Here is a 27013-nt window from a genome sequence, read left to right as displayed (position 1 = left end):
AGTAGCAAATGACTCCAAAATCTCTATGGCTTCATGCTTAAAAGTTTATTTTTCTCACAGTAAGTCAGGGGTGGGGGGAAGGGGCAGGTGTTTCTGCCTAGAATGCCACAGGCCACCAGAGCAGAGAAAGAAAAAGGCTGGAGTGTCCTGCAGAGCGTTTTACCAGAGCTGCCGCTTCACTTTCTCTCACATCTCATTGGCCAGATGCAGTCACATGGCCTTGCCTTCAAGTGGCAAAGGGGAGCTGGGAAGTGCAGGATGCCCTGGAAGGAAAGAACAGGATTTGATGAGCGCCAGTAATGACTCCCGCAGAGGCTTGACTGAAAAAGACATGTGACTACAAAAAAAGAGTCCCTTAGGGGACTAACAAGAGGTGGTACTGAGTAAAATGTAGGCTGCAGGGGACCACTCACCCATTCATCCAGCAGGGGCTGACAGGGCAATAGGGCGAGGTTCTGGGTTCAGGGATAAGACTCACTGAGCTCATGGTCACTGCACTAGGATCATTATGCTACCATGTCACGAGCATTGTCGGAGCCTCCTGGGGACCTAGATGGGGGAAGATGAGGAAGCCTCAGGAGGGAACCGTGAAACATTTGCATGACAGGTGAAGGAGACAGAGATGAGGCTGTCAGTTGGCCAGGGGCCACAATGCAAGGAACGTATGAGGGTCATTGTCACCATAGCGTTCATGAGACAACCACCTCCCATCATGTCCAGGCACAGAACAAGGAACTCTTATAAAGACAAGTCATATCAGAGAAAAGCTCAAATAGATAGATTTTTCCTTAGGCCCATGAAAACATACTCAGTCTCCTTCATGGTAAGAGAAATGCAAATTTAAACTACACTAAGATGGTATATATATCACCTACCAGATTGGCAAAAGTCCCAAAGTCTGACAGCATACTCTATGAGAGGGAGTGTATATTGCTATAATCCCTAGCCATCGGGGATTTGGCATAATTTGTCAAAATTTAAATGCATATACTCTTTGATCTAGCAATTTTATTTGTAGGGAATAACTCTACAGATATATTTACACATTTATAAAAATGTTATGTGTACAAGACTATTCATTGTGGCATTATTAGAGAAAAATTAAAAACAACCCTAATGTCATATTAGGAGAATGGTTAAAAACTTATTTATTGATATTAAAAAATACTATACAGCCGTATAAAAGAATAAGGAAGCTTACAGAAAGAGTTCTAAGATATAAGCTAGATGAAAAAAGCAAAGGTATAGTATTATGCATAGTATGTAAAGAAGTTATCCTTAAGAAAAGAGAATAATGGAAATCAATATTCATAGATTATGTATTCATAAAAATAATTTGTCAGGATCAGCTAAGCAATGCTGCAGTAATAAATGACTTACGATTTTTCAGTGGCTTATCTAACAACTATCTTTTTACTGTTCACACTGCATGTCCATTATAGATGGCTGTAGCTCTGATTCATATCACCCTCCCTGTGAGAGCCAGGCTAATGGACCAGACCCTAAGGGAACTGTGCAGGTTTTATGGCAGAGGGGAAATGACACAGTAAACCATGAATTGGCTATTAAATCTCCCACATGGGTGTCAACCAAACAATACTCTGCCCACATTTTGGTGGTTAAGCAAGTCACATGACCACTACTGAGTGCAACAGGGTAAAAAATATACTAGTATAGCCAGCAGGGAAGGGTGCCATGAGTCACATGATCAAGCCTGTTGACAATAGGACAGGCATGGATAAGCATCTCACCAGAAAGGGGGGCAACTCATTATGAACAAGAATGGAATTTGTCGCTAAGAAATTAGTATAACCGTGATTACCTATGGGATGAGCTTGGAGAAGGTGGTGGGTAGGAGACAGAAATTAGATGGACACTTTCACTTAGCACATACGTCCATTTGAACCAGTTGGATATATTATCTATTCAAAATATAAATGTTAACGTTACCAGATAAGTACATAAAAACATATCTATGTCCCTCTTTCCTGTCACATGAGCATTGGAAACATAATCTGAACCCACAGATATGATCCTGACATCTTACTAATAGTTCCTAACAATTCTTGCTCAGAATTATGTCAACTCAGACCAGTACGAAAGCCCACCAGAGAGTCGCAGGAGTGGCTGGAGGGTTAAAAAAGTCGCCTGTGCACACAGCGGCTGCACGGGCACACACTTTGGAGGTGCCTGCGCTGGCCTCCGTGGCCTTTTCATGGAGAGGGAGCGTCTCCGTGGGACTGGGTACATCGGTGGTCCTTCTCTCCTGTTTTCCAGTATCACTTCAACCCCTCACAGTCCATCCTGGTGATGGAAGGTGACGACATCGGGAACATCAACCGCGCCCTGCAGAAGGTCTCCTACATCAACTCCAGGCAGTTCCCGACCGCGGGTGTGCGGCGCCTCAAAGTCTCGTCCAAAGTCCAGTGAGTGGAGGCCAGTGGCCTGGGCCCGGCTGAGGTAGCGGGATGGTCCCCCTACAAAACAGGACTCACCCCTCTCAGACGTTCCCAGCTTCTCTGATATCTCTCTGAGGATGCCCCAGTAGATCTTGATTCTCCTGTTTTCTTCTTAAAGAAAATATTCTGTTTTGCTAACTCAAATGCCTGTAAGGCACTGTTTTTCTGTAAATTCTCAGGGGCTGGGTTTTAAGTGGTGTCATTTAAGGGTACAGTGCATGGTACGTAGTAGGTGCTTGACCAATGTATATTAATTAAATTAAGGAGCCCAGCCCTGAAGCGCTCCTAAATAGCATGAGTGTGCAAGAGGAAGAGAAGGCACGCTCTTGTCCCCAGGGAGCGGAGGTAATTTAAGGAGATGAGACTGTTACTGAAGCCTGTGGATAACTCCCTTACTCACCTGTCAATCACTTCTTAGCCACAGCAGCTGCCACAGACAGCGAGAAAGGGGACCCCAGAAAAATTCCTGGGAGGTGGAAGGGTATCTCCTGGTACCTGGAGCCAGGAGAAGGACTCAGAAAGACAGGAGCAGGGGTGGGAAATGGGGTTCGCTGATTGCCCGTTGCTGGGGTCTGGGAGAGGTGCCAGGTTAAAGCTCACAGACAGCAATTATGTTCAATAGTCCTATCGATGTACGGGCTCCCCCATCCTCTCTAAAGGCCCGCCCTGGAGGCCTGGGGTAGGGACCAGGCACCTCCAAGTCAGCTTCACTTTACCGTGAAGAGGGACCAGACTGGCCAGTCTCTAGCTCTGGGACCAGGTTTCCTTAAACTGGCAAGGGGAGGGGTGTCCTCTATGAACTAGGGGGTTGGTGCAGCAAAGGCCAAAGAAAACTGGGAACAGGAACCCAGCACCATTCTCACACCTCACCCACCCAGAGAAGAAGATAGGGGAGCTCAACATGGGATCCACCCAGCTTTCTCTTTCCTCAGGGACTTTCCCAGGGGAGGCAGATGATGGCTGCCACAGCTGGAGCCCACCCACTATTCCCAGAGCATCCGTCTGGGCTCTCCACTGTAGCCTCAGGCTGGGCTGAGATGCCCAGCAGAGATGCCAATGGCATGCACACCTGACGAGGCCTCATGAGGGCATCAAAGTCTGTCAACATTGACTGAGCTTCAACCATGATGCAGGCTCTGGGTCCGCTTCTCACTACAAGTTATCACATTTAATCCTTCCAGTTATAAGTAATTAATTGTTCTATAAATGACGAACAGTGAATTATTCTAATGTCATTCCCATTCTATAGATGCAGAAGCTGAGGTTCCCAGCGGTTGAGCACCGTGCTCAGAGTCACCCAGCCCAGGAGGGGCAGCCAGGCCAGGGACCCTTGTCTGTCTAATTTCCTGGGCTTTGCTCCTGTCACCACACCATTCTGCTCCCCGGGTATTCTGTGTGTATCAGGGGAAATACACGTGGTTACAGTAGCACTCCGCTGGCACACCTGGAACAGGTGCTCTGTGTGATATCCTCACAGAGATCACAGATGAGCGGTGGCAGGAGAGGTTAGCCCTGTGGTCTCAATAAGATGGCTGTAACCAACCAGTTAGACAACAATTTGCTTACCAAATCCTAATGCACAAAACAAGCAGTTGCTATCTAATTAACGCTGCCATTGATTACTTTGTTAAAGGATAATTAAAGGTTTCATGGTTACTTGTTGCTGGGATAGAACATTCCCATTTCTCCCAGGAGCCAATCTTATTAAGTCCCTAGATTGCTAGTCGTTTTGACAATAATGCATTTTAAAACTTAAATGTCTGCTGCCATCCTGGAGCCTTGCAGGCAATCGGATGTCTTGTCGAGGCAGGGGCTGCGGGGGGGGGGCGGCTGTCTGCATCCCTGTCCATGGATGCATGATGGGTGGTTCCACTGTGTGCTTCCCAGGTGCTTTGGAGAGGACGTGTGCATCAGCATCCCCGACATGGACGCCTACGTGATGGTGCTGCAGGCCATGGAGCCCCAGATCACCCTCCATGGCACGGACCGCCTCTGGAGACCTGCCGCCCAATTTGAAAGTGCCCGAGGCGTGACCCTCTTCCCCGACATCAAGATCGTGAGCACCTTCGCCAAAGCCGAGGCCCCAGGTGACTTGAAGCCCACAGGTACCGGTGCATCCTCGGTTGTGGGCAGTGGGCCTTAAGCTCTCACAGCCACATCAAATCTCACTTCGGGACAACAGTGTGGTACCCATAGCAAGGTAGTTACAATAGCAAAACAAGCAACCCCACCTGGAAACCACACAGATAAATAACAGGAGGGGAATGAATGGCTCAGCGAATCATCTACCCCACATACGTGCTGTGCTGTTGGAGGAAAGGCATTTATGCTAAATGATAAGTGACAAAAAACAAGATGCAAATTACAGAGTATGCATAGACTGATCTCAGCCACATGAAGGAAAATGTACACAGGAAGATGCCCAAAGGGAAACACGCCTTAAACCAACAGTGACATGCTCGGAGAAGCCTGGGGGCTCTGCTCCCCTTCAATTTTCGGCAACTGCAGAATGTTCTGTAGTGAGTGTGATTATTTTGATGATGAGAGGAAAAGTGAAAGAAGCACAAAGAAAAACACATAATAACTGCATCCTAATATATACAAGTCAAAGACTTGTTTGGCAATAGTACTCTGAGCTCTCAGGAAACTTCCCAGTTGCTCTTTCCAATGGTTTCAGTATTGGAAGGGCTCTTCAGTGAAAGTAGGTAATTGGAGTTATCTGCCAGGGAGAAACACTTAGTTGCATGAAAGCTACAGGATATGCTGCTGACTTGAGGGAGGTGGAGGGAGGCAGGGAAAAGAAAGAGAAGGGGGAGGGAGGGAGGAAAATCTGGGGTTCGGATCTACAGGAAACACCCCTTTGAGAACTGTCCTTAGCTGCCCCCTCCCTCTCCAAAGGCGGCTGCTAATGATGTGCGGGTGCCAGTGGGCCTGAGTCCCCAGGGGCTGCTTCTGCAGCAATCCTAATTACCCGTTGCCTTAAGCCACCCTGGCCCCTAGCCAATGGGGCTGTGGGGCGGGTGAGGGTTCATAAAGCAGCCCTTCTTAGCTCACAAAATAGATGGAGTTTTACCGCCTGTCAGGCAGGGCAGTTTCCTAGTTACACTCCAAGGTGCATTAGGTCGAGCAACCTTCCCTCTTCCCCTCATTTGTGCCTAAAATCAGACAGAAAAGGGCCTCTGACCTCAGTGGTCTCAGGCCATAACTGAGAGCAGCGGGATTTGCTAGGCCTGATAGGAACACACGGGCAAGGCAGGGAAAAGCAATTGCCTGGGTCCCTATCTTACCTTCTGTGTATGAGAGATGCATGCAGAGCACAGGGCCAAGTGCCCGAGGCCTATATTAGTACTTTTAAAAATTTACTCCTATTGTTAGAATAATCATTATCATGGTGCCTCAAACAAGCAGGCTAATGGCATTTGCCACTAGGCCTGAAAGGCCCACTCTAGCATCTACTGCCCCCACTGACTCACTCTTTGTCCTATTTCAGTACAAGGACAGGCGCGTCCCCCTTGCATGGCCCTCCTCTCTCACATACTCATTTCCGTGTCAGTTCATATATTTGCTCTTTCTCTTCCCTCGCGCCATCCTCGTTATGGCTGGCAAACATCTCGGCCTCCCACACCCCCTCCAGAAGGCGGCGTCCACCACCACCCCTACCCCAGCCTGGGCCAGGTCTCCTGCTCTGTACCCCCAACCACCAGTGCTGCACTCTAGCACAGCGGTCGCCAAACGGTGGTCCGCGGACCACTGGTGGTCCATGAGATCTGAAAGGTTGGCGACCGCTGGTTTAAGGAAACCTCTAGCACACAACTTTTGTCGTGTGTTTACTAAACGCTCCCAGGAGCTCCATGATGGCTGGGCCATGGCTGATTCAGCTCTGAGTCCCTGAGCCCACACAGTCTCTTCAGCACAGTGGGAATCAATGAAAGTGCAGATGGAACATACTACCCACATGCAAGCACAAGGGAACAGTGAGAAATGGCCCCAGGGTGAGCCATCAATCAGCCACATGGGGAAGTGGAGCAAGGATGCCCTAACCCAGTGGTCGGCAAACTCATTAGTCAACGGAGCCAAATATCAACAGTACAACAATTGAAATTTCTTTTGAGAGCCAAATTTTTTAAACTTAAACTTCTTCTAACGCCACTTCTTCAAAATAGACTCACCCAGGCCCTGGTATTTTGTGGAAGAGCCACACTCAAGGGGCCAAAGAGCCACATGTGGCTCGCGAGGCGCAGTTTGCCGACCACGGCCTAACCCAACCTGATGGGAAGCTGGCAGAAAAAGCCCGGAATTCATGAGAAGACCATTTGAAATAGAGATACACATGCACCATTGCTAGTGATAGACCTTGTCTTAAATGTGTATTTTGTTTATTTGTTTTCAATATATTTTTATTCATTTCAGAGAGGAAGGGAGAGGGAGAGAGAGCTAGAAAAATCAGTGATGAGAGAGAATCATTTATTGGCTGCCTCCTGCACTCCCCACACTGGGGATCAAGCCCACAACCTGGATATGTGCCCTGACCGGGAATTGAATCATAACCTCCTGGTTCACAGGTCAGTGCTCCACCACCAAGCCACACTGGCCTGGCTTAAGTGTATATGAATGTGCTTTTACATTTTGCCAATGATACGTGAAGCCATTGAGATTGGCAAGCATTTCAAAATTAAGCATCGGAAAGTGCTTATCATAATAGCTATCTAGGGAGAGGGAAAGATATTTTTGATATCACAAAAAATAAAATATGATTATTTAACATAATTCCCTCATCTTTAGTGAATCCTTTTTAATTTCTATTTTTATAAATGTTTTATAATGCACAAAGTATATTAGTCTTCATAAATAAGTAAGTACTTATTTCAGTGATCTCAGTTCACACATTTCCACGAACAAGCTGCAAGATCAAAAACATTTGGAGATTACTGGCCCAGAGGTGAAGAGTTGACAAACTGTGGAGTCAGAAAGTCATGGTTTCTGTCCAGCTCCTCCCCTACTATCTGTGTGATTCTAAGTAATCCACTCTACCCCCTCGGACCTTCCATTTCCGGTCAGTAACATGGGATAATAATAGCACCCCCTCCAATGTCTGTTAGGATTTCATTTGCATCGTGCCTGATACGTAGCAATCACTCCATACATACCAATCACTTTCATTTTAAGGTGAGGTTTTAAGTGAGTACTGCCAGCCTGCCCAGCATTCAAATGCTCAGACATACCCTTGGGCAATTTAGGGCCCAAAATAATCAATCAGGACCAATTTACCTAAGTATTTAACTACAGTAACGATTTTGCTCCATTCGAGCCATGTGTAGCAATACTGCTGCATGCCAGGGCCTGGGCTGGATACTGAGGGCTCGTCATAAAAAGTGCTTCTGCCCCTGAGGACCTCAGAGTCTCCCGGGGACAACAGATACACACCACGACTGCATGGAGAAAGCTACACGAGCAGAGCGGGGAGGGGTACTTAACTCTGGCCTCAAATGAGAGCTGTTGCTTATTGAGCACCTACTATGTGCCAGACACTGTTTCAACCCTCTCAAGATCCTTGCCCTCTTTACAGGTGAGGAAATTGAGGGGCAGGTATTTCTCCAACACTGCACAGCTTCTCAGCAGCAGCACTGGTATTCAAATCCACATCTTGACTACTGTATTCACACAAACTCATGCTGCCCAACCTCAGGAGCTGCTGGACTCCCATCCAAGCGATGGAGGTGGTACCTAGGGCTACACAGCCTCTTCTCCTGACCCAGCCCTCACCTGGGGTGCTGTCACAGAGGAGGGAGATGATACCCAATCTTCCTCCATTGTCTGATTGGTCCTCACACCTGTGTTTCCCTTGTGTTGGTCTCCCCACAGCCCCCAAATCAGCAGTCTTAGAAGAAATGCTTCACAACTTAGATTTCTGTGACATTTTGGTGCTGGGAGGGGACTTGGACCCAAGACAGGAGTGCTTGGAGCTTAACCACAGTGAGCTCCACCAGCGCCACCTCGACGCCACCAACTCCACTGCCGGCTACTCCATCTACGGTAAGCCACGCTCAGAGCCTTCTCCTGGTGGTCTCCTCCTAGAGTGGCCTCGTCCAGGGAGGCACTTCATCTCCTATGATGGTGTCAGTTGGGGGCCCTTGACCTCAGAGCATGAGCTTCTGGCCCTTCCTTTGTGAGCTACGCCAGCATCTTGAGAACCTGGACCACATCCCCACTGCTGGGAGAATCTCCTGTAGAAACAGATATTATAGCAACATTTGGCAAATTGTGGCCACACATTGTGGACAGAGCCCACTGTCTGTGGAAATCCTGTGGGTCCATTTCATTAGCTCCTTAGAAATTTTGCCCCTAAATATCTCAAGCTCTCAGCCTGGCCAAATTCAGGAGACCGACCAGCCCCAGAAGCTGCAGACTGTCTCCCCATCTCCTCCTCTGCCTGTTTGAGACAGGTGTGGTCTCTTGGCAGGTGTGGGCTCCATGAGCCGCTATGAGCAGGTGCTACGTCACATCCGCTACCGCAACTGGCATCCGGCCTCACTCGAGTCCCGGCGGTTCAGGATCAAATGCTCAGAACTCAACGGGCGCTACACCAGCAATGAGTTCAACCTGGAGGTGAGTGCACCCTGCGGTTGTAAGGGAAGCCCAGGCTCATCCATTCTTTGCCTCATGTATTCGGGAGGACTGCTGCCACTGGCCCACCTGCCACTGGTCAACAGCCCCTTTCCCTACTCGCCCAGGTCAGCCTCCTCCATGAGGTCAGAGTCTCAGACAATGAGCATGTCAACCACCTCATCGTGCAGCCTCCCTTCCTCCAGTCCGTCCACCACCCCGAGTCCCGGACTAGCGTCCAGCGCAGTTCAGGTACGTCACCTGGCAGGAGGGACCTCAGGACAACAGGTAACTCAAAACCATCCACTAAAAAGGCTTTTAGGGTGCAGCAGGCATGGGTGCCCAGACCTGAGGGAGGGACCTGATAATGGGGAAGCAGTGGACCCTGGCTCTGAGGCACTCACACAGCCTCCAAAGGGAACTGGTCAGGTAAACAAGTTACAGACAATATGTAATAACAGAGGTTAGTACAAAGGGCTGGGGTAAAATTTTGCAAGTCCTTTTATTTTTATATTTTTTAATCTTTATTGTTGAGAGTATTACAGATGTCCCCCTTTTTCTCCTCATTGCCCCCCCTCCACCCGGTTTCTGCCCTACCCCAAGCCTTCACCATCTACTGTCTGTGTCCCTAGGTAGGATCCCACTCCCCTTCCCTCTGAGATTTGTCAGTGTGTTCCATGCCTCTGACTCTATTTTATTCACCAGTTTATTTTGTTCATTAGATTACTTGTTCATTTAGATTCAATTGTTAATAGCCATGTATTTGTTGCTATTTTATTGTTCATTTTTTTTATCTCTTCTTAAAGAATACCCTTCAACATGTCATGTAATACTGGTTTGGTGGTGATGAATTCCTTTAGCTTTTTCTTGTTTATGAAGCTCTTTATCTGACCCTCAATTCTAAATGAGAGCTTTGCTGGGTAATCTTGGTTGTAGGTCCTTGCTACTCATCACTTTGAATATTTCTTGCCACTCCCTTCTGCCCTGTGTAGAGGTGTCCTGTAGGGCTCAGTGGCTCAGTCTCCCCAGTCACCTGAGCTGGGCACTCTAGGTACACCCCTGTGTGAGCTGTGTGCATAGTCTTGTAGTTGAGCCTTGATTGCTGTTGGCATCCCTGGGAGGAGTTGACCTCCAGGCTAATTGGCTGTGAGGACCAGCTGCGACTATAGTAGGAGAGCTGCTATGCAGGAAACACCCCTATGGAGTAGGACTTGCTTCAGTGGGGCTTTGGTGCTCATTGAGCCTGTCTCTTGAGTGTGTTGCTTATGGATGTGTAGAGTTGTAGTCTGCTATGGTCTGAAGCTATCCACTGGTTCTAGGGCCTCCAGGGTGGTGCAAAGTCAGCCACTGCTTGGGGCCCCCCAGCAAAAGCTACAGAGGGATTTTCAGACCACTGCTATTTGCTATTTGTATTGGGCTTGGAGGTGCCCAGGCCAGGCCCAACTGTGAAGGAAGGCAGGTTGGTGCTAATGCTGGGTCTTGATTGATAGATTTGGGGCACACTGTCACCAGCTGCAGCTTGTTTGAGAGATTTTAGTAAAGTCTGAAGCCTGAGCCAGGGGAGGCCATTCTTATGGAAAAGCTGCTGCAAACAGCTTGGGTGGGGCTGCAAATTGGATGGAGTGGAGTTCCCGGGAATTCCCAGTGTGGACCAGACTGATGGAGACTCAGATATGGCTGACAGTCAGTTCTGGGACCAGGGAGGTCCCAGCATAGGAACAAAAACCCCTGTGAGCACCCCTGTCTGGGAGAAAGCCACCCTGAGTTCCTGCCCCAATGCCAGACTATCCGGTTCCTCCTCGTATGTATCTGGGTCTCCCAGAGCCACCCAGTACTAGAGCTCAGAGGGCACGAGTCCAAGTGCATTCCTTTAAAAGGAACAGCTGGGTCTCCAGCAGCCTCTGTGTCACTGAGCCCCAATCCCCACTGGTTTTTACAGCCCATAGTTTTGAGGACTTCTCTTCCCAGCTCTGAGACCCTGGGCTGGGGGTCTGGTGTGGTGCTGGGATCCCTTGCTCCTCACGGGTGGCCTCCACAGAGATGATCTCCCTCCCGGCACACATGGGTGTCGGACCAGCCCATTCCTCGCCTCCACCCCTCCTACCAGTCTCAACCTGCTTTCTTCTTTACTTCTCTAGTTGTAGTATTTCCATTCAGCCAGCTTTCAGATGGTTCTGAATGACTGTTCTGTATTTTAGTTGTAATTTTGATGTGGTGTGAGAGGTGGTGAGTATAGGCATTTACCTATGCCAACATCTTGGTTCTGCAAGTCCTTTTAGGTCCAACTCAAAGCCACATCCTATATGAAGCTTTCCTTGAACCCCTTACATATGTTCGCGTACATACACATGTGCACCACACTGCAAAGGCCCCTACCTGTACTCTGTCCCAGCACTTGCCATATTGTATTACTACTGTCTGTTGGGCACTGTGTTGTTCCTGCTAAACTCCATAGTACCTGGCTCTCAGTGAGAGCTGTCCTTTAATTTGAGGGGAAAAGCAAGAGATAGAAAAGAACTTGCATTTATTGAGTACCTACTATGTGCCTATGTGGAAGTGCACATAGGTCATTTCATTTGCTCCTCACAACTGCCCCTGGGATAGGAATTATGAAGTCCATCATATGGATGACCAATGTGAAGCCCAGACAGAGGAAGGTGCTGACCCAGAGTTCTACAGCTGGAAAGGGGTAGGGCAGATTTTAGCCTATGCATGGGTGTTTCACTCAGGCTCCATGGTGACTAGAGTGAGCTAGTCCTCCATGTCACGCGGATTCCTTCCTCATTCCAGTGGTCCCGAGCATTGCCACGGTGATCATCATCATCTCCGTGTGCATGCTAGTGTTCGTGGTGGCCATGGGCGTGTACCGGGTCCGGATCACCCACCAGCACTTCACCCAGGAGACCGAGGCTGCCAAGGAGGCCGAGATGGATTGGGACGACTCTGCGCTCACTATCACCGTCAACCCCATGGAGGTGATCCTCACACCAGGGCGGGAGCTTCACTAGGATGCTTCCCCTCCGCCCTCTCTCTTTCTTGTGCCAGAAGCCCTGCCCCGTCTAACCCAGCCCCAGTGGTCCCCTCTCAACCTGAATGGACCATCCTTTCCCATCAGATGCACTCACTGGTTAAAAACGTGTGAATTGTTCTCACCCTGCAAGCAGAACCAGACATTTCTTAAGGCGAGCAGCCATGTGGTGTCTATCAGTTGCCACCCCCGTTAGATTTAGCTGGGAGCTAACACTTAGGGACTCAGTATTGAATTTTTGATTAATTAACAGTGCAAATTAAATGGCTTTGCTCCATGCTGCCTGCAGAGCTCATTTAAAGGCTCAGAATAGGTTAAAACAGAAATACAACATTAATAGCTGCCATTTATTGAGCCCCCCATTATGCCAGACACTGCACAGCGTGCTCTCTATGCGCATCTCATTCAATCTTCCAGCCACCTGTGAAGTCAGAGTCATCGCCCTCATCTGCCAAGGCACAGACCGACTCAGAGAGGGAAGTGCTCACACTCCCATAGCTGGCAATGGCGGTGCCATTTTCAGACACCAGGTTGCCTGATTCTAACGTTCAGATCTTGCCAGCTAGCCAGCAGACCCCAGGACTATCCATGAATGTCCAAAGCCCCTGCTCTGGGCATATGAGTATCAAGGGAAGCCATGGCATCTTGCCCATAAGTCCACCCGTGGGCACTGAGTGGAGGTAGAGCCTAGAGCAGGGGTGGGCAAACTTTTTGACTTGAGGGCCACAATGGGTTCTTAAACTGGACCGGAGGGCCGGAACAAAAGCATGGATGGAGTGTTTGTGTGAACTAATATAAATTCAAAGTAAAGGAGCGGAGGGGAGAGCAAGAGAACCGGATAGAATAGCCAGATCCGGCCTGCGGGCTGTAGTTTGCCCAAAGCTGGCCTAGAGGAATGAAGCGGGGAGCCACTGAGACATGAAAAGAAGGTTATCCCAGCCTCATCCTCAGTGTCCCCCTCAACTGGCCTTATGCTCTGATTTTAAAGCCTCCCAGTCAATGTGGCTCAGCACGTGCAGTGGGTGGTGCTGAGCCACCACTGTGGAGACGCCAGCATCTCCACCCCAGAAGAGCTGAGCCCTGGGTGCGGAAAACAGCCACCAATCCTGGATCAGTCTGAGTACCAGGCCAGCGTGTGCCTTCCCAGGGCTAACTTGGTGTTGCCAGCAGTCAGTGAAGCCTGAGCAACCCGAGGGGGCTGGAGGTTCAGGGAAGACTTCTTGGAGGAGGCTAGCTTAAGGGAGGCCTTGAAGAATGGGTAGGATTGGGGGGAGGCAATGGTAGAAGTGAAGACACTCCAGAGATGGGATGTGGCCCAGGAGGGGCACATGTCTTTTACAGCCGGTTCATCAAAGCATAAATCCAGAAAGATTTGGCTAGAATCACAAAAACCAGGGGCAGCAGACATGGGACTAGGGACTAGGAAAAAAGTGGGGTAGAGTCAGAGGGTGAGGGGCAGACAAGAAAAATGAGGACCATGAACTTTGTCCCTCCCGGAGGAATGCTCTTGAAGGGCAGCACACCTGAGTCCTGGCTCAGATGACCTCCTGCTCCTGGAGACATTACATTCCTCCCTGGGAAAGGGGGACAAGCTGAACCGCCATCCTCTCACTGAAAAGCAGACATTGAGGACTTGGCCACCTCATGTCAACAGGTCCCAGTAATGCCAGAAAACAGACCTGGGCCTGAAAGGTCACAAAGTGACATGTGGAACTGGCTTAAATATCCAGAGTCTAAAACACACGTCTCACCTTGACTTCATGGCTCGGAATTTGCTGCTCTTTCTTGTCTGTGTCCTCGGCCCTCTGCTCTATTTTCACCAGAGGACCTGGTAGGTCAGCATTAAGGGGAAGGAACACCAAGGGGCCCTACGTGTGGCCTCTCCACAGCTCCTGACCAGCGTTTCCCTTCTCTTCCCAACTCCCAGAAACACGAAGCACCAGGGCACAGGGAGGATGAGACGGAGGAGGAGGAGGAAGTGGAAGAAGACATCAGCTCCAGCAGCAGCGACTCAGACGCCAGCGACGAGGAGGAGGTGGAGGGAGGAGTGGGCAGGGGCAGGCATGGGCAGAGCGGAGCCAGGCAAGCCCAGCTGGAGTGGGACGACTCCACACTCCCCTATTAGTGCCCCTCCTGCGCCCGCCCACTGTCCCTTTTGTAAGCCACATCTCATGTATGTGAGTCTATCACTGTCGCCTCCGATTTCAGTGACACTCTGGGCAGGTTTTCCCCAGCCTCCTGGAACCCGCCCTTCATGCGTGGGCACTCCCAGCCCTGGGCTGGTTCCAGGAAGCCCAGCCTCATCCTCAGTGGGGACTTCGGGGTGGACTCTCCTGCCACACCCACTGCTCCTACCCCTGACTCCTGGGTCCTGTCAGCCAGTCTGCAGAGTTCTGCCTTTGCTCTTCTCTGCAGTCACCTCCTTGAGCTCCGTGTCCCTAAGACCCTGGGGTTCCAACTCACTGTGTGCACCAAACTCAGTTGTCTCTCCACACAGACCAGCGGGTTCTCCTTACCTGACTCTCCAGATGGCTTCCTTCAGGCAGGGTGGTTGGACTTCACACACCTGAGAGCTTGTCCTCAGCACGTGAAAGGGAAGTCCTTGCTGAGGCGGGAACTAAGTTCACAGGGAGAGGCTCCACACTCATGCACGCACTCACGCTCCCCGGTTGGCAGAGCCTGTCCCTTTGACCTTTCTGAGACCATATAAGCATATGTGAAAAGTCTAAAACCTGGGCCACCTCAGGGCCTTGTCCCAGTCAATACTCTCTGAGTCTGCCTGCCTGGGCAGCCGCTGAGACCCCACAGCTTCCCTGCTGGGGGCTCCCACCCCATGAAACCACGGGATCCAGGAAGCATTCCACACAGGCACTGCCCCAGGCAACAGCTGTGAAAAGCCTGCAGCCAGGGATCAGAAGGAAGGGCTGACGGGGTACCACCATTGGGCTTCATGGTGGACACAGATCTGGGAGACGGGGCAGCTTGGCCCTCCCAGGCCAGAGGGCAGCCCCAGGTGGACAAGGCTCTCGCCACCTAGTCTTAGGATCCTCATCCCCTATGTCACACTGGTTTGCCTCTCAGGAAAACACATTCCTGTTGGATGTATTAGAACAAGCGTGAACTGCATCAAGTCTAAAGCAAAAGTTTGAAAACTAGTAGGAATTAGAAACATTTGCGATAACAGCTACTTCATTTTCTTTCCATAGGAAAAAAAAAGGATCAGCGCTTTGGGTGGAGGGCAAATATATCTGAAAACCTAATTTATTCTTTTTTTAATAAGGAAATCTCTTCCATCTCCTTCCTAACATGGGGAGAACCGTTGCTATAGTAACTGGTCTGGGATCTTTTGTGGCCAAGAGAATAGCAGGCAAGAATTAGGGCCATTAGAGGACGTCCGTGAGGCTCGGGCTTTGTCTTCGCATGTGTGATCTGTCCCTGTCCTCCCAGTCTCCTCCAGCCCACTCCATATTGGCTTGGTACAGGCACCGAACTGGTCCCTCATCACAGTGGCATTCAGATTCAAAAGTTCAGAATCTGTTCATTCTAAACCGCGCCCGCCCCCCACCCACTCCCCCGCATTGAAACAGAGCTCCTGAAGCTTATGTCAGTGTCCTCTCGTCTGACCTGCACCCAGCGAGGCCTTTGCAACCCCTGGTTCTAGAAAACATCCTTTATGCAGCCTCTTCCATCGCCTAAAGTGCTTTTTGCATCTGTTCCTTCCTCTGAGCCTCACAATAATTCTTTGGCCTCTGCTGTCAGGCACATTTCCATTGTGAGTAAACAGAGGTTCAGAGAGTCCAGCATCTTGCCTAGAGTCATTCAGAGCTATAGACTAGACTGGACTCACCACTTTCCACTCCGGGTCCAGCGCCCACCACCCTGATTCTACTTCTGTTCATCTTTACCCAGCTAACTGGCATTACTGAGGACCTACTATGTGCTGAGCACTCGCCCAGCAGCAGTGGGAAGGGATGGAGCTGAATAAGAGAAGCCCCTGGCCTCAGAGGACTTGGTGGCAGAGTAAAACAAAGGGGCATGGATATGATACAAGAGGCAGATGCAGAGGGAGGGAGAGAAGTCACAGGAAGAAGGGGGACACGTCCACAAACTCAGCCAGTGCTCTTATGTTTCCCTTCTTAGGGAGAAACGCTGGCAGGAGTTTGGGGTTTTATATTCATTGACTGGAAATAGACACCTCTGTGAATTCTCCCAACCAAATAGCCTTTTCTCCCCTGCTGTGTCCACACATCTACAGGGAGAAAACCTGTGGGACTGTAGTCCTCCCATTCCCCCCCCGTCTCCAGGTGGCTGTGTCACTCATTCATGGCTGGCTAAGCGGTCTGAGGCATGTCAAATCTTTGGGGGAGGGAACAAGGGAACGTGGCACTTGGCTAGGGCAGCAGAGTCATGGACTAGACAGAGAAACAACAGGTCATCAGAGTCCCTTCCGTCAACACCTGCTGAGAAAAGTCACACTCTGCGCCAGTTCAGAGGAGGCACTAGAAATGGTGCTGCTGGGTCAAAGGCCATTTGTCATGTCCCCAGCACCCTATTCATCACCATGGTGAGAACAGGAAGGGGCGGTGATGTAAAAGCAACACGTGTCAGGGATTATCCAGGTGAGTGGCGAGTGTGCCACTTGCCCTCCACCAGATGCTCTATCCACAAGTGGAAAAGGTCATGGTCAACCCAGCATTTTCCAGTCTCTCTATGCTGGCACCCTGGAACCAAACTCCCAGATGACCTGGACACGCTGTGACCTCTCATCCAATGTCAACAGTGGCAGATGCAGCCTTGAACCCAGGAGGAACAGCTGACTGGTTTGGCCAGCCCATTGCTTGTCTTTCCAAGTGCACCATCAGGTTCTGCTCTCTGGGGCTTGAAAATAGAGAGGCTGATACCTCTCCAGTGGTTCAGTGACAGGGAGGAGGAGGAGGAGGAAGAGGAAGAGGTTGAGAGAGAAAAGGCCAGCACAGAATGTATTGCCCTAGTGGAGTACAGCAAGCAGGGAGCTGGCCACCTGTCTTAAAGAATGCTACTAGTAAAAGCATATTCTAGTAGGTGTCATCAAAGGCTATAAATCTGACCAAAGCCCAAATTCATCTACATAACAAAAATGTGATTTCAGTGAGACCTTTTTCCCCAGCACCTTCCTGAACGTACTCAACCCCTTCCAGCAGGCACAGGCCACATATCTGCAAGTAGCAAGGCTGTACCTGAGCACCAGGACCCTCCAGGGAGTGGGCTCCTGGTGGGGAGCAGTGTTCTTTCTCCTCTCCTGTACGTAGCATGTATGGCAGCACTCCGCAAGCTTTATCTGTAAAGAGCCAGAAAGGGAATATTTAGGGGTTTGCAAGCCATGTGGTGTCTGTTGCAAGTATTCCCCTCTGTCCTTGTAGCGTGAAACCAGCCACAGACTTTGCTTAAACAAATGACTATGAATACATTCCAAAAATGACTTCTATGAACATCAAAAATGGAGGCAAATTGAATTCATATTTTCACATGTCACGAAATTTTATTATTATGATTTTTTCAGCATTTAAAATTGGAAAAACTTTCCTGAGTCCATGGGCCATACAAAAACGATAAGGTGGCCAGATTTGGCCCTTGGGGCGTAGTGTGTACACTCCTACCCTGCATGTGTGGATATGGCTATCTTAGACCGTCCCTTAAACTACTCCGTGGTCTATGCCTACAAAAGGAACCACAAACAACACCACAGTGTCTGCTTAGCTGTTTTAAAAGTCTGTTCCAAAGAAAAGGAAAGCAAAAAAAAAAACACGTGTTGAATTGACTCGAATGCAGGTGAGCATTTGAGCGGAAGGCCCTGGTCCAGGCACTGACTTTCCACTGAGCACTAATCCCACTGAGCTGAGGGCTAACTCCCAGGCTCACGGCCTTCTCTGTGAGACTCAGCCCATCCTGATTTCTAAGCGGGAATGTTCGTTATCTCAGACTGATTTACATTTCAGCCCAGCTCATGCCATCGCTCTAAAAATGATTCTAAAGCCTTGTGATTGCTTGAATCAATAGGGATGTAATCAGTAGAGAGCCCGACCCAGCACACTTCAAAATAACAGTGTTCTTGGCTCTATGGTTCAATATGAGCAAGAGGAAGAAAAGGACTTCTTAACCATCCCTTGTTTCAATGAGCCACGTCACTTTTTTTAAAACGTGAGGGAATGGGTCTAATCCTTTGAAAGGATTACCCAGTGCAAAGTAGATGCTTTTCAGGTAAGATCATCCTCAGGCCTCTGGGAGATCCTCAAAGCCTCCTGCAGTGTACTCTGGTGGGCTTCCCGACGGCACACGATCTCTCTCTGCCTCAGATGTTGATCGAGGCTGACAAGCCAAAGCCCTGGGCACAATTTAATGTTCACGGAACCACTTTCCCTTGTCCAGCTGTAGGCAAAGGAAGCGAGCAATGAAAGTGTGAAGTTGGCTCCAGCACCTTCAGTTCCAGGTCTTTGGTTGCTTTCCTTTATAAATGTATGCTGTGCCTGCTTTAAGGAGCTGGCTCTAACTTTCCTTTTGGCACCAGCTGCAAAGGACAGTTGGCTTTGCCAGGGCTGTGGATTTGAAGCCACTCTTGACTTTCCCAGGGAGATAAAAAGAGACAGAAGAATTTAACCTCCACCAGCACCCCAGAAAGCTCTCCCGCATTGCCTGTGAGCCATCAGTGAACAGACGGGATTCTGTGTTTGCAGCTATGTTCCATGTAATTCAGCAGATCCTTGCTGGGCACCCGGGGTGTGCCAGGCCCTGTGCCAGAACAGAGGAAGAGAGGAAGAGTTAGGCATGGCTCTGCCATAAGGAGCTCCTGGTCTTGCAAGCTGTTGGGACGTTTCCTTTGCAGTGTTAGAGGCTGTCTAGTAGGAGTCGGGACTGTTGGGGACAGAAGTTTGGGGTTGGACGAGGTGGGATAACTTGCTCTGGCCATTCTACAAAGTCAGGTGGTTGGGGTAATGCTGGGAGCCCTGACGCACATCACGGGGCCATGCCTGCGTTTCAGACTCAGTTCACGGGCTTGAAATAACCTGGCTGAGATTCAGTGACACTAGGCGAAAATTAGGAAGGGTGACCAAGTCCAGGGCTGGCATGACCCAAGGCCATGAAGTCACCTGACACGAGGGAGCACCTCTGAGGCCCCACATTGTAGTTGAGGAAAAGAGGACCTGACTCCCGAGGACCTGTTGGGGGTTCACACTAGACCCTGTGGAGCAGAGGTTCTGAAAGTGCGTGCCTGGACCGGCAGCATCAGACCCCACCTAAGACCTACTGAGTCAGAAATTCCGGGGTGGGGCCCAGCCATCCGAGTTTTAATGAGCTCTCGGGTTCTGATGCCCACTAAGGTTTGAGGACCACTGACACAGAGGATGAGGAGAGTGACTTAAGCTGGCTTTGGGAGGAGAGGGCCGTTAGCAAGATAAAATGCTCAACCACTAGTGTGGTGAGGAGAGGGGCCTGCCAGGCTCCAGGGCGCGCTTCCGGAGGCGGGGGTTTCACAGAACCCTGGTCCTGGTCCCAGTTCCACTTCTCCCCTCGGGCAGGACCCGCTTCCTGCTGCTCTGGCCCCTTTCTTCCTGGCAAGGCTGTCATGAGGCCACCCATCCCTAAGGAGTTGCTACCAGGTCCCTCCTCAAGGACTGCACTTTAGGGGAACAATTAAGCTGCAGCAATGACCCTGCATTGCCAGGAGAACTGCTCTCTGTGCTGCTGGCACCTGGCAGGCTGGGAATGGTCACCTAAGGACACTGCAGGTTGCTGCAGCACTGCTCCGTGTGTGACGGGCCTGGGCACGCAGCAGCATCACCCAGGCACTAAATTGGGAGGAAATAAATGACTTCTCTTAGAAGGGCAGTCACTCTCTCTACTGAAAGTAGAAAACCAAAACCAAAAACAAGCTTGCAGCCTTCCCTATAGACAATCTGTCTTGGCCCTGGAATTTCTAAGACCAGACTCCACCAATGCCCCTTTTCCCACTGACCAGATGCCTGAAGTCGACCAATTATTGATTTCATTGTTTGATTTGTGCTTTAAACTATGAAGCTCCACAAACCTTTGGGAGAACTAGTTGGTGCTCTATCAGTCATTTACAACCGACGGTGGTATAGAATCTGTCCTCGTATGAGGATTTCTGAGACTGGGAGTCAGAGAACTGCGGTGCTGGGCCTTGGGGTGGAAGAACTGGGGGGAGAAGGGGGGGCTAAGAAGGAGCCCAGGTACATGGCCTTGGATAGCTTCCACTGCTATGTCTGCTTCCTAAGAAGCCCAATTCCCTCCCAAGTCACATTCCTGGTCCTCTCAGCAGTCGCCTCGCTGAGTCCTCCCACAGGCCTTTAGGGACACCTCCATTTTCCAGCCCAGCTTGGAAAACAGCTTCTGATTAAATGCCCAACCAATCTCCTAAGACCACAGAGATCATACTAACACATCTCTATCAGATTAGAATATGCGACAAGGACTAGGGCTTGCCAGTTGTTTGCTGGTGAGAGAGCTTGGAAAAACCAAGAGGGGCCAGTAGAGTGCTGCTTCATGCCACTTATGTCCAGAAGAGCTTTTTCTTCACAGCCTGGCCTCTCTTTGTGAATTCTCCAAAGAAATATTTTCCCCAAGACCTTAAGGCAATTTTATGTGTTTCCCTGAGGTTAGTCATTTGTTGCAAAAAGCCTGCTGTGGGACTAAAGAACAAGGGTTGGATGTCAGGCAGTGGCTGGAGAGCCCTTTGCTAGTGCTGGGAGCAGGATGGGCCCTGTTCTCGTCGGCCGCCTGGACCTGTGTAGTCAGGTGAAACAGGAAGATGTGTGGATGGAGGCTGAGGAACTCAGACCCAGCCAGGACACCAGATGGAGCGAGTGGGTAGTGAGAGGACATTTACTGGGAAGGCTGGACACAGGTGAGACATACATGGTGAGTCATTGACAGACCATATCAGCCATTTACATTTGTCAGAAATGTGCAAACAACCAAGTCCCTACACCAGCTAGTTCCTCCCCTCCCAAGGAGCAGAGAGGAGCTGGTACCTCTGCACCCCCAAGGTGACATCTCCAGAGGCAGGGACCTACTCCACAGAAAATTTCAGTTGAATGAAATGGAACCACATCTGCCCCAGGAACCTGAGGGGTGTCTGGTGAGAGCCCTGGAACTCACGGTGGTGTGAGGCGAATGTGACTCCCCAACTCCTGCCTCCTCTGCTGCACAGGCCCCTTCCTCAAGGCAAGACTGACTTCTCTATCACAGCACCCTGCTGTCTAGCATGGCACCTGGCCCATAGCATGTGCTCAATACACGCTGAAGTACATGGAATGCCAGAGATCCCTTGACCTCAGTGAATGGACAGGGTTTGAAAAATTAAGATGCTCCAATGCAGAAAGATGCCTTCATCTTTTCTCTTAATGCAGAAGTTGAGGTTCTTTATGGAATCAAACGGAGGAGGAGGAGAAGGGCAGTGGGTGGAAGATAACAATCCTGCAAACAAATGGGAAAGGTGCAGGAGTTGGGGTGTTGGGAGAGTGACCCTCCCAACTATGACCAGTGAAAGGAGCCCCTGAGCAAGGAGCAAGGGTTGATGGGCCTTGATGAGCCCACTTGCTGTGCCCTGTCAGCCCTGGGCAGCATCCTGACTGAGAGAAAGCCTCCATCCGTTTGTGACCCCAGCCCTGTGCTGCTCTCCAATCCCTTCTATCAGATTCTCTGCAGAGGAGATTCATCAAGGTGAAGCTCAATTCCCAGTAGACTAATGAAAAGAGGACAACAGACGTGTGAAGAGCCAAAATGCAGACGGTGTGTATTAATAACAGGCAACAGAAACATGTCGGCTTTAATGTCTGTTTGCTTTTATCTTGAAATGAAAATGCATCTCTGCTGCCCAGACCCTTTTTTTTCCTGATCATTTCAGAGCAGAAATGGGAAACACACACACACACACACACCACAAATGTTGAGGGTTCCTTTCTCCAAAAGAAGGAGCTATCCTACATGAGCCCATAGGTCGTATCTATGTGTAAAAGCAGAGAACCAACCCCACGTCTCAGCTACAGATTCCAGTCCCTGTGTGGAGAAGGGAGCCAAGGGATGAGGAGGCATCTGCCTTTGAGAGGTGAGGGGCTCTGCTTGTGCCTGTGGGTCACAGACGTGAACGTACTGTGCACATCACCCCTGGACACAAAAGTGCATTGATCTTGGTCAAAAATGGAACCCACCCCCAACCCCAAGCTCCGTTTCTTAACTGCAGAGAAGCAGCTGATATGCGGGGTTAAGAATCGGTCATGTTCATCGTCACTAGTAAACTTGAAGTGGTAGAAACAAGGCGAAGGCTTTTTGGAGGTCAGGAAGTCAGACTTGCTATCCAGGGCTGGTCACTCAAAAAGCAAGAAAAGAAAGATGGAGGTGACTCAGAGTCAGAGGGAACGTGAGGCTGGAGAGGAGTGAGAGGAACCAGAACACCCCTCAGCCAGGAAGCCAGAGCACCGCTCCGTCTTGAAAGCTGTATCTAAGTGTCAGCAGACTTCTGGGTGTGTCTGGTGATGTGACCACAGAGGTGGTCAAATCAACTGCTTCTGAAGTCAGAGCTGTAGGAAGATGATTTCAGTTCTAAGTGAAATTGTCATGATGGATCAGGCCACCTGATGGCTTCCAAAACAAGTGTCTGGTGCCCTGAGCTGGACAGGCTTGGGAGGAGATTGAAGAAAACCAGTCGGTGAGTTTAGAAAAGAAAGTGCATGTAGAAGTTGGTTGTTTTCAAAGGAATTTGTAGATATTAGAGTTGGTATGTTATTGGCACGGACATTAGAATGTCGGTAAGGTCATATTTGGAGTGACTTGGTGGTGCCTTGTTTGGAATATTAGTTAATGTATTAAATATAAATTATTAGAGACAAGTAGGCGAAAGACAGCAAAATATATGTGTCATGTGCATATATAATGGAGAAATAAGTAAGATATAGAAGGAAGATGTCAATGGTCCCAACAAATTTTAAATTCTTTAGAAGCACTGGTTTGGATGGGATACTGTTGTCTACTTTTAGCTCTCAAAGCTCTGGGAACAGTGCCTGGCACATAGTAGGAGCTTGGTAAGCATTTGGAAATTGAAAGTCCAGCTTATCACCACTTGGTAGATATTCAATAGTATCATCACAGATCCTAAATTAAGTGAGCCACAGAGAAACTTGGCCATGTACCCTCCCCTGATCATCATGACCTGGCTGAGGACAAGCGTCTGTGACTCACAGATTCGGCACAGTGTCCAGCCAGCTGTTAGTGAGCAGTGACGGGACATTGCACACAGTGAGTTCACACCACTTAGACAACATCTGCATCACACCCAACAAGCTGTTTCTACAGGGAACCAGGCTGAGGGCTTCCCTTCCAACACCTCTGCCATTCCCTAGACACCTGGTGAAATGCTGTCACGTTTTGCCAACTTCAGGCACAATTCTGCAACTAAATGTAAAGGTCCTGAGCTCAGCCAGTCTAACAGGTCCTGTGGTTTCCTCTCTCAGCCCTTGCCTTCTCTCCCCTGTCTGAGATGTCACCACCATTTAGAACTCTTGATCGGCTGTTTATCCCCAGCTGCCAACCACAGTGAGAGAGAAAGGTCTGAGATAAGGAGGCGAGCCTTCTCTCGCCGAGGCTCTGAGGTGTTGATACTGCAGAGAAGAAGGACCAACAGCCTCATTTTGCAGAATCACCTTCAATCACTGTTACCATCTGGGCAATTACTGCCAATCTGGCCAGAGTGGATCCCGCAGGGGCCGGGGGGTAGGCCAGTGTATACCTGACACACGTCACATTTCTGAGCACTTCCACTTCCTCTGAGAGTGAATCATTTTAGTCCAGAAAATGCGTTTATTTGCCAACTATACTGTTGTGTGTGTGTGTGAGTGTGATGCAATGCCAACTCTGGGACATCTTGTTAGAAGGACTGTCCACATTTATGGAATGTTGACTCTAACTTCAGAACAGCACTTGCCACCTTGCCCCATGAAAGAGGTTGCCCAGTCCCAGCAGACCACAGAAAATGCCCTCTCCCTCCCCACCCCCTCAGCACCCACCCCTGCCTAATGAACTGCCCTATCCAACTCAGGCTGATGCAGAGTGAGGGCCGCTGAGAGTCTGTATGTACATAAAGATATAAGAAGAAATCACCACCATCACAGGAACCTGCTGGGCTTCTTCCCATGACTGTGATCTTACCCATGTTGGAATCTCAAACTTTAAATTTCTAACAATTAAAATTCTTGCTGTTTCCAAGTAATTTGTTAAATGCTATTCAACACAGACAGATATTTATTTTCAGCCTTGGCTTGTAAATGCCTACAAACTGATTCATGTTGGTGGTCATTCCGACACTTTCTGTGAATTGGTGAATAAATATGATTTTAGAGTTTCACAGTAAAGATGACCTCTGAGAGTTTTTATTCTTCAGCGTATTTGATGAGGTGAGATGATAACTGCTTTGGCCAGTCAACATTCTTTATTTTTTTTTTACTTTATTTTATTTTATCCTTTCTTTTTTTCTTTTTTTAATTGTTTGAAGTATTACAAATAGTAGTACATATGTCTCCTTTTTTTCCCCCCATTGACCTCCCCCTGGCCTCCCCTTCCCCCCAGTACATGCCTTTACCTGCCCCCCCCTCAGTGTCTTACATCTATTAGTTATGCTTATATGCATGCGTACAAGTCCTGGGTTGGGGGGTGACATGGAAAGTTGGCCCCTATCAGGGTACCCCGTTACACTCAGAGCTGAACTCCGAAGCAGTGTAACTGGAGACCAATACAAAGACACTCCTAATGTGTTTATTGTGCACCTACAAAGGGCTGAAGCTCTATGTGTGTGGTCTTGATTAATCCCTGAGGTGGGTAGTTATTGTGCCTGAAGTTGGCAAAACATGAAGATGAGATGCAGAGGAGCTGGGAGATATGAAGGGCAAATGGGACTGAGTGGCTGTGTTTCTCTCCAGCCCAGTGGTCAGCAAACTCATTAGTTAACAGAGTCAAATATCAACAGTACAATTGAAATTTCTTTTGAGAGCCAAATTTTTTAAACATAAACTTCTTCTAACGCCACTTCTTCAAAATAGATTCGCCCAGGCTGTGGTATTTTGTGGAAGAGCCACACTCAAGGAGCCAAAGAGCCACATATGGCTCGCGAGCCGCAGTTTGCCAACCACTGCTCCAGCCCATTCCTTCCTGCTCCTCCATACTGGCCTTCTTTTTGTCATGCAAATCATTATTAATAATATGCACTTTATTTAGCTAACTAGGTGCCTGGAACTATGCTCTGTGTTATGTGCAGTATTTTATTTTAAACCTGCAACAGTCTTATTATATTTTATCTCATTTACAAATGAGAAAAAGCACAGAGAGGCTAAGTTAATAATCCTAGGCTATAGAATGCTCAGATTTTTAACCCATATAGCCACTCTAGGCAGCCCACTTCAGATCAGTCCAAAAGAAAATGCCTATATTCTGTGAGTCCCAGGATTAGCATAACTATGCGGCTATTTGGAAACCTTTCCGAGGGAGAGCTCTGGGTGCTGACACAGTGCGGCCACATTGTAGAGACTACAAACTTCACCAGCACCCTCGCTGGACACAGGCCCACAGCCTAGACTCCCAGGCCCCAAGAGCACAGCCTTCTGACTTGCTCAGGGCCCTTGCCCACTTCTCTCTTCCCTAAACAACAAAAAGTAGCCCCAGGAGCTCTTTGTGTATTGACCTTGAATTCTCTTCCTCAAGGCCACATTGTCAAACCTTCATTCCTGTTCTACCCTTCACTTATCTCATTTTACCCTTCTAATTACCACCAACATTTACAGTCATTCAGTAATTGTACAATAATGTCCCAAGTGTCTACTTTTTTCTTGGGACTAAGATAAACACCACACACACACACACACACACACACAGACCTGTAAATACTCCTATACATACATATATATCTGTGGTCTTCTATTTTCATGATACTTTAATAAAACCACTACTAGACATAGCTCCACTGGTTGACAACCTCCATGAGCTTTCATTTCCTCATTTATAAAATGGTAACAATGATACCTTCCTTAAAGGACTCTTAGGATAATTAAATGAGGTGATTTCTATAAAACATAACCCTTTAGGCATTTACTAGGTAATTACTGTCACCACAACTAAGACCAATCCTCTTCCAACACGCCCTAGCAATGGATAGTGTGGGTCACACATTCGCTCATCAGCCCTTGCTTCATCCACTCACTCACTCATTCATTCAGTGGTTCTGGGGTCTAGCCTCCACAACATTCTCATGGGTGGACACCTCCTTATATCCTCAATAGGGACATTTTCAGAAAGAGGGGAAATGGAAAGGGCAGAGAGTTGTACAAGGATTGCTGAGTATTAGCACTGGATCTCTAATCCTTTCTTCAACACCATGAAGAAAGCATTTTTATCCCGTTTCATAAGTGAATGAGTTCCAGGGAAACTAGGTCTCCTGCTGGGGCCACACAGCTGTGAAAAAGCAGAGTGTGCAGGTGCCAGAGCCAGTGACAGCCCTGTTTTCTTTTTAGCATGAAAGGCTACAACCAGTTCCCAAACACACGCCAGACAGGAACTGAGAAGCCCTGGCTGAACAACTACAAGTTCAAAAATAAGATGAGTTTAAAACAATGTAAAATAGACAGAGCCTAAAAAACCAGCAGGAGAGCAAAATCTATGGACATATGCACCTGGAAACAGGCAAATGTGCCTCCTCTCCCAGAGCAGAGACATTGGAAGGCTGTCCCTAAGGTCTCTGTTGACCTCCATGTCCTGGAATCTATGAGGATCCTGAGACTCAGAGAAACTTGAAGTCTCCATTCATTCACGTGTCTATTCTTTGCCCAAAGATGTTCCAGAGTTTCTTACTTGGTGCCTCCTGTGAGTCACACACTGTGCTAGGCAC

The 27013-nt window shown here is 49.0% G+C and overlaps 1 protein-coding gene across 2 annotated transcripts in view; it reads left to right on the top strand.

Moving 5' to 3' along the window:
• The window catches only part of CLSTN2 (calsyntenin 2), a 571355-nt gene extending 553509 nt beyond the window's left edge, over positions 1-17846 (top strand). Inside the window, exons 11-17 of one of the 2 annotated variants that reach the window (XM_080675259.1) lie at positions 2278-2426; positions 4347-4546; positions 8322-8492; positions 8920-9065; positions 9191-9314; positions 11853-12037; positions 14018-17846. In XM_080675259.1, the coding sequence (XP_080531385.1) occupies positions 2278-2426; positions 4347-4546; positions 8322-8492; positions 8920-9065; positions 9191-9314; positions 11853-12037; positions 14018-14215 (1173 nt within the window). In that variant the 3' untranslated portion in view covers positions 14216-17846. Of the gene's footprint in view, positions 1-2277; positions 2427-4346; positions 4565-8321; positions 8493-8919; positions 9066-9190; positions 9315-11852; positions 12038-14017 lie in introns of both variants that reach the window. The other variant, XM_080675258.1, reaches the window with a different exon arrangement.
• Positions 17847-27013: the final 9167 nt, after the last annotated feature.

The sequence above is a fragment of the Plecotus auritus genome (genome assembly GCF_963455305.1).
Source record: "Plecotus auritus genome assembly, chromosome: 6".
Lineage (NCBI taxonomy): Eukaryota > Metazoa > Chordata > Mammalia > Chiroptera > Vespertilionidae > Plecotus > Plecotus auritus.
This window is presented reverse-complemented; position numbering and strand designations above follow the sequence as displayed.